At 41.5% G+C, this 14,076-nt stretch overlaps 1 protein-coding gene across 1 annotated transcript in view; it reads left to right on the forward strand.

The window, feature by feature from the left end:
- gabbr1a (gamma-aminobutyric acid (GABA) B receptor, 1a) overlaps positions 1-14,076 on the forward strand; it is a 90,592-nt gene that overhangs the window by 66,795 nt on the left and 9,721 nt on the right. Inside the window, exons 17-20 of the mRNA XM_032558038.1 lie at positions 3,476-3,608; positions 9,173-9,289; positions 11,296-11,406; positions 13,158-13,251. Of these exons, the coding sequence (XP_032413929.1) occupies positions 3,476-3,608; positions 9,173-9,289; positions 11,296-11,406; positions 13,158-13,251 (455 nt within the window). The remainder of the gene's footprint in view (positions 1-3,475; positions 3,609-9,172; positions 9,290-11,295; positions 11,407-13,157; positions 13,252-14,076) is intronic.

Raw genomic sequence — 14,076 nt, forward strand, 5'->3', positions numbered from 1 at the left:
ATTACACGTCTGAGCAGACGGGCTTTTTTAAGGTGGTATTTGTATGTTTAACTGAGGTCAAAGTGATTTTAAGTCCCTAAAGTCCGGAGCTTACCGCAGCCTTTGGTGGAGCTGGAGAGGTTCATTCCTCAGGGAATCTGCGCCCGGCTCCTGCGCGCCGTTCAGACCCTCTTCCAGCTTTGATTACATTTCAAACGCAATTTCACCCAGCGCTGCTCTCATCTGCCAAACAGTGTGAGTCAGATCAAACAAAATATATTCACTAAGCTGTTTTCTGAGGCAACTTTGGCTCGTTAGAGGGCAGAAACAGAATCGATCAGTTTTAGGAGCAAGAAAAACAGCCAGGCGAGACGGAAGAACCTGACCTCTGCAGGTCTGCAGCAAAGTTCAGGAAGCGTTTTGACGCTCCAGCGATTCACACCTGAACTTGAGTAGATTCAGAAAACAGATGCTCCGTCTTGGTTCTGCTCTGGTTGTCGGACCCAGACGGACCCGAACCCCCTGTCAGGCTGGTTCTGAGGCTTCTCCTCATGATGGACTAATGCCTTCATACTCATGGTCTCTTCTTTGGGAGAAGCTAAAATGAGTAATAAAATAGTGATTAAAGTAAAACAAAACGCAACAATTACAAAAACATAAACAAATAGAAACTCTGCAACTATTTGTTCTGCTTCTATAAATAAATTACAGTTCTTATTATTATTATTATTATTTTTCCCTTCTTGTTTATGGGGTCTATGAATATTTGAGAGCTGATCTAAAAACGCTTGGACTTCCTGTTTTAATACTTCAAACACCAAATACAGTTTAATACGGCTTAATTCACAAAAACTACATTTTCTATCTTTCTAAAAGCTAATTTCCTCACATGTTGAGTTTTAAATCCTTTAACATAAATTCAGTATTAAACATATTTTACATTAAGTTTCTGTATTAAAATGTTTATTTAATTGGTCTGATGTAATCTAACATAAATGTAATATTTTAAATGTTTGTAAGCAGAAAATCATAATTAACAGGAATAAAGATTTTAAAAACAGTGAGTGGAATTAATCCATATAATGTGTCTGATGTGGAATTAATTAACTTTTCTATAAAATTACAATTTACTGAATATGACTGTAGGACAAATTTAAACTGAAATGTTTCATTTTAATTAAAATAAATGATGTGAAAAGTTTGTCCACATTTAGAAGAATTTCTGTTTTCTGTAACAAACAGCTGCAGAGCAGAAGAGACCTTGATTTCCAAATGAAATGAAATATTCATCTGAAAAGAGAACATTAGTCCCTGAAAAACATTTTTTTCTTTATAATTTTATGAAGAAAAACAAAAAAAGAGGAGCAGTCTTTGTTTTCTCTGTCTCTGGTTCTGGAGTGGTGACATCAGGGATGGGACTGAAACTCCAGCAACTTTTTAGATCACACTTTTTCCTTCCACTCAACTTTTCATTAGCACACATTAATGTGCTTTGGGTCCGCTGTTAAACATTTCTCTGAATTACTATCTGTAAGCCGTAATGATCAAAATGATCAGAAGCAAAAGCTTGAAATAAATCACTCATGTAATGCATCTGTCCGATACGAGACTCACGTTTTGATTCAGCTGCTGTTTTGATTTTACTGTTATTCCTGCATTGACTTTTAGTTTATCTACATTAAACCACAATCTGTCAGAATAAACATAAAGCCTGTGTTTATTTCCAATAAGAAATGAAAACATCATGATAATGTTACAGAGTGTTGTTGTAGGAGATGAGTCTCCCAGCATATTAACCTTCTCAGGTCAGAGGAAAAATCAGCTTCAATTATTTCATGATTTACAGGAAAATGGCAAAACAAACAGAAACTTGACCTTTACATGTTTATGGATGACAGATTTAACTGGAGTTTATTTTTACACATTTAAACCGACTAAACCTGCAGAACTGAATCCCGTTTGCTCGTACAAAATATAATCATTTTCCTGGATGAATTATAATTAAAGATGCAGAACAGTCGTCTGCAGCAAAGAGGATTAGGTGATTGGAAATCTGACGGCATTTAAAGTTTTAGACATATTAAAAGGTTGGATTAAGGTCAGTGTTCATTAGTAAATGTGTTTATATGCTAATGTGTGTTTGCTGCGGTGTAAATAAGCGGCCTGGCCTCAGGGCGACATGAGGGAAGGTCAGCGGAGGAAAGATTAGGAGTCCGACTCTGAGCTGCAGCTCAAATCCTCTGAGCACGGCGGCTGGAGAAGTTTGATTCAACTTTAATACGCCTGGTCACCTCGCTCCTGCTGTTAACTCATGTTGGTTTAATTAGGATGAAAGCTTGTCTGACCATCAGATGGAGCCAAAACTGATTTTAGAGGCAGAGAGGAGGACATAAAAACAAAAACCTCCGTTCAACACAGCCGATGGATAAACGCCCCCAAAGGGAATATGATGAGATAAAATCAGAAATTCTTGCCTATATATATAAAATAAACGTTTGTGAAATGGAGGGACGGACCTGTGAACTCTGTGAACTCTGTGATTTATTTGACTGGATGAGAAATTTCTCCCTCTGCAGAGATTTTAGGAAACAGTCACGGACTGTAAGGCAGTTTGGGATTAGCTCTGTGGTTTCAGGACTAGAGTTTTCTGTAAGGAAATGTTCTTTTTTATTATCTTTAAATTTGCAAACTCCAACTGGGTAATGGCACACACACCTCCAAATTGCTCCCAGATCTGTCAGAACATCGATGAGCTTCCCATTAAGGCGATGCGTCTGAAGAACCATTTTAACTTCAGATTATGTGGATTACAAAGTGACAGCCTGTAATTTAATAAAAAACATCAGATCAAACATCATCAGTCTTCTCCATCGTCTGACTTTTATTCATAATCTGAGGGATTTGAGGAAGATGACAGTAAATCAATCTGTTTTCATTTCATGTATCTCTAGGTGTTGTGAATGACTAACTGCTCTCATTGTTGGTTTATTTTATGAAATGATGATTTTATTCATATTTAAATTCACGAACCTTTAGTTGTGCACAGTTTGCCTGTGATCAGCCGTTCTGCAGTGAAAGCAACACATTTCTGCTAATTCACAGTTAATTAGGAAAAATAATGCTTTCTGCTTCTCTGGGGTGTCTGCAGAGAACGCAACACATTTTCCTTTCTTTCTGGAAAAAATAGTTTTTCACCTGAAACTGTCCTGTTGCACAGACGACAACACGTCGCCTTCTGTCAACACTAATTAGCCTCGTGCCTGGAAATCACACTTCAGAGGAGAAACCCTGGAGTCTTTCCGTTTTCAGCCCCTTTTCTCAGAGTGACAAAAGACGACCAGACGAAAGCAGAAAACGGTTAACAAAAATCAGAACATTTCATCCGACTTGTTTCCTTTCATATCCTTTCTAATTTCACCTCCCAGCAGAAAGCAGTGTTGTTGTCGGGGTGTGTGTGTGTGTGTGTGTGACTGTGTTCGCTGTGAATCTGTTGCAGCTACATCCAGAACTCTCAGCCCTACCTGAACAACATGACAGCGGTGGGCTGCATGATGGCGCTGGCTGCAGTGTTCCCGCTGGGGATTGATCGGCACCACGTCAACAGACCGCAGTTCCCCGTCGTCTGCCAGGTAACAGGAGGAGGGGGGCTGTTACCGGGGAGACGGGTTGGGGGGGGAGGCGGCAGAGGGCAGGATGGAGAGGAGAGGGCTTTACAGCCATCTGTTCCCACATACATCCATCTTTCTCCTCTCTCTGTCTCAACAAGTGGATTTCTAATCACCTGATAAGATGTTACCAAGGTAACGAAGTGCCTGACTGCATTCCTCTCATATTGTTTCCTCTATTTGCTCAGAAGTTGCAACAAATACCCAAGTTGCGGCAGCAGGTGGTGTCAGGTTTCCAGATTTTCACGTTAGCATAGTCAAAGTCTAAAGAAGAAACCGAATCAACCATCTCCCAACTTCTAAGACTGATTTTGATTTGTTAGGTTCAAAGTCAAAAATAGTTCATTTATCCCAAAGAGAAATTAAATGTTGTTGTAACTTGTTTGTTGATAAGGTGACGCTGTGGGCAGGACGGATCTTTAGCAGCAGTTAGCTTTGTGAGGCTGATGTCAGGCTCATGCTAACATGCTAACAGCTCAGTTTCCAGGAAGTAGAGACGATATTCCACACGTCCTGAATGACACCATTAGATGCTCTGCTGGTCCGCCTCAGTTGCTTTTGCTTCCTCTCTGTAAATCTCTGCCTGGTTTAATGGATGTTGGAGTAGAGGATGTGATCTCTAGGGTCACATCCTCTACTCGTTTACGACTGAGATGGTTTGAACTGCCGCGTCGTCTCGTCTCTGCTCTGGTCCTAACAAACATCTGTCTGTTGTCATGATAAAAAGAAAAGATAATGACTGAGACTGCTGTGGAAAACTCACAGAGTTCACCTCTTCTCCGTACCGGAGCCGGTCCGTTCCGGAGCCGGTCCGTACCGGAGGCTCTGCAGACGGCCACAGAACGCCTCGCTGCTCACTGGGTTCCTCTGGAGGTAAACTAGACTCTAGGGAGGCAGCAGCCAGAAGGTTGAAGACACCAGCGATCGATAGACTTCACAGTGGCAGACATCTGGAACAATCTCTGAACCGGTCCTGAACTGGTCCTGAACCGGTCCACACCAGCCGGATGAAGAACTGTTGGACCCACGCCGTGGCAGACAGAAAATCAGACAGGAAGGAAATTATTGTTTGCATTTCTGTCTTCCCTGTGGAGAAAGGTGATGCCCTGAAACCCAACCCGACCAACTCCCCTGGAAAAGACAGGGGTTACCATGGCAACCAGTCAGTCGTCCTTTTCCATCTCTGATCCTTTCATTTGACAGCAGGCTTCTCTTTCTGATATAAATCCTTCTTCAGGTCGGTTCCTGCACGCTTCTTAGTTCTGCCGTTCTGCTTCATTCTGCCGAGCGCAGATCCGACTCTGACATTCCTCTAGGATTCTCTGTTTTTATGCAGATTTGATTGCTGCACATCCGTGATGTCAATCTGTCCTTCCACCAGAAGTATTATGAGTATTTTCTACTGGATGAAGACGTGGTGACCGTGGAGGACCTGCTGCTAACCCAAGGAACTAACTTTTCTGTTTAGTGTGTTTGCTAAATTTGAAAATATTTAGCCCACTTAGCTTCATCTAAATAAAGTCTTTTTTGCATAGATTCTAATATGTTTGGTAAATTTTTATATTCATGCTTTATGACCAGTGTTTTAGTGTTAGCGCAGCTAGTTTCCTATTAGCGGTTCCCTACCAGAAACCAGATTACGATGATTTGAACTCTGTGACCTGATGCATCGTCCAGCTGGAACCCAGCAGCATGGATCCATACTCAATGTTTTTTACACTAAATTCTGACCCGTCGGTCTGAAATTTGCAGCTAGAATTGAGGCTAATCAAAGCAGGCAACATTTTTTCTCTACCCTCTTATTGTCCAGTTAAGTTGAGCCAGTGTGAGCCGTTGCCCCAGTTTTGGTTCCCAGCTGACAGGAGCGGCACCCGGTGGGTCCTCTATCTTTGTAGGCCATCTGCTTCAAGGTTCCCCTCCGTCAGGGACTGAATCTGCAGCTCTGGGTTGTGATGAGTGGTTGTTAGAGGTGCTGTTGCCTTTTTATCATCTGAACTACCCTGATCATTCTGCTCCGACTCCTGAAATCAAGGAGCAGCTGCTGCTCACTGGAAGGTTTCTGTTTTTCTCACCTTTCGCTGTTAACCTGAAACGGTTCAGAATGAAAATCCAAATTTCTGAAACACAGTCACCTAAAGGAAGCCATACTGAAGCTTGTTACCTTTTTGGGATGCGTGTGATTATTTTTAAATGTGAGAGGCAGAAAATGAGAAGATAACAGCATGACTGAAACTTCTCCACCTCTAAGCAACAGGATCCTGGTTCAACAGATTACTAGTTCTGCTCATTCACTGCAGGTCAGCAACAGATCAACAGTCAGGGGTTTGACTCATTTCTATTGTGTTTTCTGGTCTTTCTTAAAGAAAATATCTTACTTTGCTTTCCTGCTTCGTCTCTGTCTCACTGGAACAGCAAAAATCCCAAAGTGGATTATTTAGCAAGAAGAGGATCCATTTTATCACACAGATAAACATCAGCTTATCTGTTAAAGCCTAAGAAGAAACAAACTCCTTCAGCAGAAAACCAGGTGACCCAGACAGCTGAGTGACCAGAAGTCCACTGGAACGTCTCGCATGACGGTAGCATTAAAATATTAGAGAAATACTGAAAACTTTAACCTGAAACTGAAATTTAACCAGTTTCTGCTTTTGAATTGTTGTTCAGTATTTAAAAATAAGTTAATGAGGCAGACCTGGTAAAACTAATGCTACCTCTATGAAAGGTTAGCGTTAGCATGAATCAGTTAGCGCTGCAGACAGATATCAGATCTTGCTTTGTTTCAGTCCTGCTTTGTAAAAAAGTTGCTGTTCAGTCAGTAAAACAATTTAATCATCCGTTTTACTTTGACAGCGCGCTGTGTGAGGGACATTATGCTGTTTTAATATTGAGGTCATGAAGAGTTGAAACCAGCGTTCCTAAAATATGCTCATTGATATTTGGTCTTGTCTTGTTTTAATTATGTCAGCGGTTTGAAATATCACCGTTCTCCGTAGTGACTGACAGTGAGACATGTATATTTTATTACCTTTGAGCCTTTAATTTAAGCCCAGTGTTTATTCTGATATGAATATATAAATGTTAAATGTGTTTTTGCACCATTTTATTCTGTTATCCTAAATCTGGCATATGTGTAAGCCAGTTGTTACCATTTCATTGGAAGAATTTTGCGTTTTTCAGCAACAACTATTAGTTTCCATTAAAACTGCAGCGTTCATTCTGCAGCAGACAGAAACCTGCCGACCTGTGAGGAGCTTTCTTTGCGATTCTGAGCATGTATACATGAAACGTAGCAAAAGTTTAGAGTTTGTTTCCTTTTTGAAAGTATTTTGGTTCTGGGCGCAGAAGCCGTGACTTCCTGTCTGCCAGAAAAGCTCGGCGCCGGGAACCCAGCTCTAATGAGGAGTGGGAGTGCGTCTGTGTCACCCATGTTGAGCCTTTGTGTTGCGGAGGCGAGAAGGGAGATTTCCATTTCTGTGGTTTCTCGGCTCTTTGTCCCTGTCCAGTTATTCTCTCATGTTTTGCTCCGACTCTCACCTTCGGCCCTGGATCTCCTCTTCCTCTCATCTCCTCAAACGTCTCGCCTCCTGCTGCTCCTCTGTCTGTCTATATCAGGCTTGATGACCTGGACTGTTTATAAAAAGGATCATGTAAACAGGTGCACATAAAATCCCCTGATTAGACGTAACCAAGGCAACTAAGTCTCAACAGTCACTTCCTTTGTTAAACCTGACTGAAACAGACATTGCACCAAAATCCCAAAGGTATCCATGTTTCCTCTGCATGGACCACATTCTCTGCCCCATGGGCAGTTCCAGTGAAAAAACATGGCGGACGAGAAGAATCTCCTCTTGATGGAGTTTTCCAAAGTCTCTCTCCTTCATAATTCAGACTATAAAGACGACTACGCTCACAGATGTTCACCATGTTACAACTGCAACTTTTACTTCTAACTTTGTTGCGGCCTAAAGTCTAGCAGAAGATGAGCAAAACAGATTATAAATGCTGTTTTGAGCAGATTATACATGTCTGTTTTCTGTGTGGAATATAAATGCATCAAGTTTAAATCAAGCTTCAAGGTTCCCACAAACCGGATTTAGACTCAGTCAAAGTTCAAAGCGGATGTCAGTTGGACACGCCTGTGCAAAGTTTAGTTTTTTCGGCCGTGTTCGTGTTCTCGGTGTCGCACAGTAAACTGGTCTAGCTTCCCAGCTAGCTTAAACTTGCTAGCATGCCTTTAGATTTTAGAATTTGTCCCAAGAAAGCAGGTCGTCTGCACGCTCGACTCTGAACTCCCAACCGTCCGCGGATGGAGGCTCATGTGGAGACGTTTGTATCTGGGGTCTCGTTCTTTCAGTCTTCATCTGTTTATTTAGTTCTCTCCACTTATGAATTAATTTATTAACTCTTAACATGTTGCTTTGATTCTTCGCTCAGCCTCTGTTTACCATCATGTTCAACTTAGAAACGTTGCTCTGAAATCCAGACACACAAGAGGCTCATTCAGGATTCAGGAATGTCCTGAGAAAAAACTTTAACTTCCAGCAGCTCTGAGAGCCAGAGATGTCTCACCTGCACAGATTGGTGCTTCTCTGTCTGTAAATACATCTGACATGCAAAACATCGACTACATTTATAATCATGCATTAAACTGCAGTCACATCACTGCAAAAACGCAACATACTGCCAAGTATTTGTGTCTTGTTTCCAGTCAAAGACAAACTAACTATATCTATATCTTGCTAAAAAGTAGCTTTTTAGCAAAAAGTACATTTTTAGCAAGATATAGAAACTTGTTTTAAGTCAATAATTCCTTAATATTCATACTGGCAGATTTTTTTGCTGTAAGTGAAATAATCTGCCTGTGGAGCTAGCACTTTCATCAATACTCAAGGAATATTTATTAAACGAAGCTCCTATGTGTTGCTGAATAGTTTCTTGTAAATTACTTTTGCTTTATTTCAAATTCACTGAGATATTTGCACCAGAAACCAGACAGAAATATTTTGTAAGATTTTGTGTTTTTTCAGTGCATCAGCTGCTCAGATCTTGAAGTTTTGTTTCTGAATGTTTGACTTGTCAGTTTTCAGATTAACTAACTCAGACTAGTGATGTTTGACTAGTTAACAGAGGTAAACTAGGGGTTAGCTAGAGGTTTCTCAGCCTTTGGTGTGAGGCAGTCAGAGTGAGGTAAACTGAGCCAAGAAAAGCTCAGCATATGTAAGAACTCCTTCCAACACGCTGGAAAAGGTCCAGACGACGCCCTCAGGAAGTGGAGAATGAAGAGCTGCTTTCAAAGCAAAATGAAGCATCCAAGAAATCAGAAACATGATTTTCAGCTTAAGTTTGGTTTTCTTCATACATTCAAATATCTTCCTGACGCTGGTCAGTACCTTCCTGCAATGAAAACTTAATGGTTAATAAATTATTCAGTGTTTTCTTCCACTCTGTTCCCATTTCCTAAATCTCAGCTGCATCTTGAAATGAGAAATATTTAAACTAAAAACAAGGTTTTTATGTTTCTCCTGCAGTTCCGCCTGTGGCTGCTCGGCCTCGGCTTCAGCCTCGCTTATGGCAGCATGTTCACCAAGATCTGGTGGGTCCACACCCTGTTCACCAAGAAGGACGAGAAGAAGGAGAAGAAGAAGGTATGGATGAGCCGAGCCACCTGCTGCACTGACGTGATTCCAGGAATCCAGTTATCACCGCAGCTACGCTAGTCGTCGGTCTATTGCTGCTAATCTTCAGCAACAAGTTGCTGACCAGCTTGTAAATTTAGTATCTCATTAACCAGTTAGAAAAAAAATTAACAATAAAGTTTAAATTTTACAATGAAATGTTGGAGTTGAAACATCAAAAACGTGAAATTCCAGTTTGGAAAACCTGAAGGATTCATGATCCATCACCTCCATGCTAATGCGCTAGTAGTGGAGCTAACTTTTTGTTTAGCACTTTTGCTAACTTTGAAAACGTTTAGCCCACTTAAACACAGTTTTCTGTATATATTTTAAAGTGCTAATTTACTTGGCTGTTTTGTAAACTCTCAGTTGAATAAAGTCCTACGTCCTTTTTAAGTTCTAGTTATCGATTGTTAAGAATTATTTAAGTAGTTTGGCCTTTATATTCTTGCTTTTATTTTGAATTTTCTGTTTTGTTTGCTCTCCTGTTTTTTCCAGTAATGTCATTTTAAATACAAACTGGAACAAAATAAAACGGTAGAGAACAGGAAGGATCACACATTTTGTTGAAGTTAGCGTTTACCACTTTAGCATTAGCTGCCAGTAGCGCATTAGCCTAGCGAAACAATGCTTAGTGTTTAAAGGTTAACGTAAATGATGTTTTGCTAGCAGTTCGCCCCGCGGCCTCCAGAGCAGCTAACCGCCCGATAGCTGGTGGTTTTCTGTAACTCTTCCTCACCTGTTTGCCAAGTAGACAGTGATGATGATGATGATGATGATGATGATGTGTCTCTGTCACCTTGAACTGAACGTGTTAGACAGGATTTGACTGAAATCAAATGAGCCGTCGCCTCGGCTCTGGTCACCTTCAGCCGCTCAGTCATGGTGTCTGGCTTTGGCTGGGCGATAGCCTCAAGCTACATTTTAGTAGCCTCTGCCAGCTGAGCAGCAGTTTAATTGTGCTGCTCTGCTGGAAGCATGGAGGGATTATCCTGCCTGCAGGCGGCCGAGGCAGCGGAGGAGAGCATGGCCGAGCTGCAGAGCCTGTATCGCCATAACAAAGCTTTGCTGAGGATTCGGGAGGCGTCTTTATTGAACAATGTGACATAAAACTACCAACATGCAGCTCCAGATGCTGTTCATGCAAGTACAAAGCAGATGTTGAAGTGTGCGTCCAACACAGTGTCTCCTGGAGCTACCGAGGGACTCGGCAGTGTGTTGTGGAGATTTCTAGGACCTAAGCAGAAGAATAAGAGATTTAGCCATTTATGGAGTATTTATGAATATGGATGGGCATTAAATTTCCATGCAGAAATCCAACCTTCAGGGGTTTATTATTGGAGCTAAAGCGCGTCGAATCAGGTTGACTTTCAGCTCCCTTCATGTCCGCAGCAGGGCAATTTGCCTGAGAGCTCAGCGCGCTTATTTAAAGAAAGTTTCCCAAACCGAGAGGAGAATGGCTGCTTTCCTCCTGCTGCTCAGGAGAAGTGCTGTAAACGAGTTTCCTCCTTTATTTTATCGCTCCGTTTTAGTCATCGCATGCTTGCTTGGCCGCTGCTGTGTCAGAGGAGCTGTGAGTAAGCCGTTGAATTAAAAGAAGGACGCTTGTTTCCAGCCCTGCTTGTTCTGCTTCCATCACGGCTCGGCTCCAGATCCACACAGTCCACACCAGAGTCGACTCTGTGTGTTTAGACGATGATTTCAGGTGGCAGCACAAATATAGCCACTGCAGCGCTGTGTGTGTCGCCTGCAGACACACTCGGACACTTGAATCCTCTCGGATGCTCACGTCCGCCTGGCTAAGACACACATCCAGAGAGACAATTTGTGCCCAGTCATCCAGAAATCACAAGGACGCCTGTCGTGTTGTTTGCCCGGGCAGTTTGTCTTTGTTTGCCGGGCGGCTCGTGATGCCCTTGGATAGTGATGACTCTTGTGTTTGTGTTTGTGCATGTCTTTGGCTCCCACTCTCACAGCAACCCTTGGAGCCGTGGAAACTCTACGCAACAGTTGGAGTGCTGCTGGCCATCGACTTCCTGTCCCTCATGATCTGGCAGATTGTGGATCCTCTGCACATCACGGTCGAGGTAGAGTACGAGAGACGGATGAGATCATGGTTTTGTGTTCAGCCGCTGAGTAATGAGACGGCGAGGCGTGACTGACAGAGCGGCGGTTTTCATTTCCTCATTCAAAGGCCTCAAAACAAGAAACTAGATCAATGCAGGTTGTAAAACAGAGAAAACAGAAGCCATTTAACAAACTCATTTGGACTAATGTGTTTAATAAATCAAACATGTTTGGTTGAACCAGAGAAACAGTTTAAATCAGAAAATAAATAGCTAAAGCCTCTAAGTCCTGCAATAGAAATAGAAAAATGTTTTAATGTTAAAATAATGCCTAATTTTTTAACATTAATTATTAATAACATTAGCCCTCAACATTTATGACACATTTTAAGCTCTTCAATACGAGTTGAAGCAATAAAAGGTTGTTTTTGTTTAAACCAGAACAAAAGGGAGACTTTTCCCATCCTGAGCAGAAACTGATTTCTGTTTTTCACAGCCTGTTTCAGAAACCAGCAACAAAATTCATTCTGATCAATTTCTATCTTTGCTTTTATTAAAATCGCTCCATCTGTGTGTTTCTATCCAGTACAGGAAAATTGTACGGTAAATTTTGTTTCTTGAAACAAAAAGGATTTCAACACAGGAGAAAACGAATTGTGACCAAAAATCAAACAGGCAAAAAGAGGTTTTTAATCTTAATGTGAGATTAAAAATGAATAAATAAAAAAGCTGAAGAAACCCAGATTTAGTTTAAAAAGTTCAGGGAAGATTTGCAGTAAAATGAACAAAAGCAAAATAATTAAAAATTCTCCCAAAATTCTATCCTGGTCAAAATATTCTGAAGACATGAATAATTTTAGTATTATTTTTCTCACTCAGGAAAAACATTTCTGCAGTGGATCATTTATCTGGTTATTTCAGATTAAACGTGTTTGTATGTAATCCCAGGGTGCCAGCTACATCTTTCATATTTGAAAACATTTCTTATCCACAGTCGTCTTCAGGCTTTCTGTCAGATTTAGTTTTGGACTTTGACTAGACCTCAATGTTGTTTTGCAGCAGAGTGAGGATACAGGACACGTCTGTCGCCTGCAGCACAGAATCATCTGGTTCTGCCTTCCTGAATTATTTCCAAGTTGATTTTTGGTTAATTTGGGGAAAACAAACAAACGATAAAAAGATGGCCGCCACAGTTAGCAGCACTGCTGCCTGAAGCCAGAAGGTTCTGGGTTTGAATCCTGCATGTTCCACCTTAAGACATTTTCTCCATAAGTGGAATAACCTGACAGGACTTTTTATCAATATTTAGCAATGATTGATTTATCTGTGCAAGTTAGTTTTAAGTTAGTGTTTTTGCAGTGTGATTTTAGAAAGTATTAGTTTAGACGTGAAACCAGGTTATTGCTTTTCAAATATATATTTCTCTGTATAAATTAGTTTAAGTTTAATTTTACATGGTGTGTATGACACACTGAGTGAATACCTCCAGCCTGATTTTCAGGGGAGTGTGAATAAATCTACTCTAAGCTTTACTTCAGTCAGACTCTACAGGAAGTTATAATCTCATATTTCCTGTGTATTGGATGTCTGGTATCGTCTGTGTGAGCCGTGGGAGGAACCTTTGGACCCGACGGGATCGACCTGCAGCTCTCAGCTTCAGGCTTACGTTGCTTTTTTCTGCTGCTGTCTCATCGTTTCTTATTATCTCTGTTTTCCTCCCTGCTCTTCATCTCCTCCCTGCTCTTCCTCCTCCCTGTCCACCATTTGAGCAGAAGTTCACCAGAGAGGCGCCTAAAGAAGACCTGGACGTCCTGATCCAGCCTCTGCTGGAGCACTGCAGCTCTGAGAAGATGAACACGTGGCTCGGTATCTGTCCTCTCCTCTCCACCGTTTCTCTCAGCTCGCCCTGCGTATCTTTGTCACCCCCCCCCCCCCCCCCCCCCCCCCACACACACACACGTCACGACCTTTCACTGCAAATTAAACGGGTCTCTCATCACACAGTTAGGTTTGATTCCAGCTTTCACTCCGGCTTTTCACCCTCGTTTCCTCTGCATCTGTCTGTCTCTGTTGCATTTCGTGGCTGCTCTTATGAAAGAGAAATAGTTCTGAAATTCTAACAATGTGGGTCACAAACTGGGCCAATGCCCCGTCGCTCCCCCCCTCAGAAGGAGAAGATGGAGGAGTAATTTCAGGCTGTATCAGGAAACGGCGGGCAGTTGGAGGAGCGGTTGATCTTAAACGCTTCGCTGCTTTTCTCCCATCTTTATTATTTTCGCCTCTGGCCACATTTCAAATCTGTTTCTTTTTTTATTGCACCTCAGACTTTCCTAAAACAGATTTAATAGTGCTGTTTTATTACATCTTGTAAAAGCAGCCTTGATTGGTGAATTAATTTGAGAAATTTTCGTCAGGTTAAAATTTGCAGAAGCTTCAGGCTCCAAGATCCTGAACTGAAAGACAAAAACTGCACTGCAAAAATCCTGCTTAAGTTATTCTAGTCATTTGTAAATAAATGTTAATTTATGCTAAAGTAAGGAAATGAGTTTGTTGAGTTTCTTTAATTCCAGCATTTACAGCTGTTAGACCGACCGCCTTTACTTCTGAGGGAGATGAGATCCGTTCCTGTGGAACCTTATAAACACGTTACTAACATTACTAACATTACTAACATTACTAACATTACTAATA

Source organism: Xiphophorus hellerii, chromosome 3 (assembly GCF_003331165.1).
Source record: "Xiphophorus hellerii strain 12219 chromosome 3, Xiphophorus_hellerii-4.1, whole genome shotgun sequence".
NCBI lineage: Eukaryota > Metazoa > Chordata > Actinopteri > Cyprinodontiformes > Poeciliidae > Xiphophorus > Xiphophorus hellerii.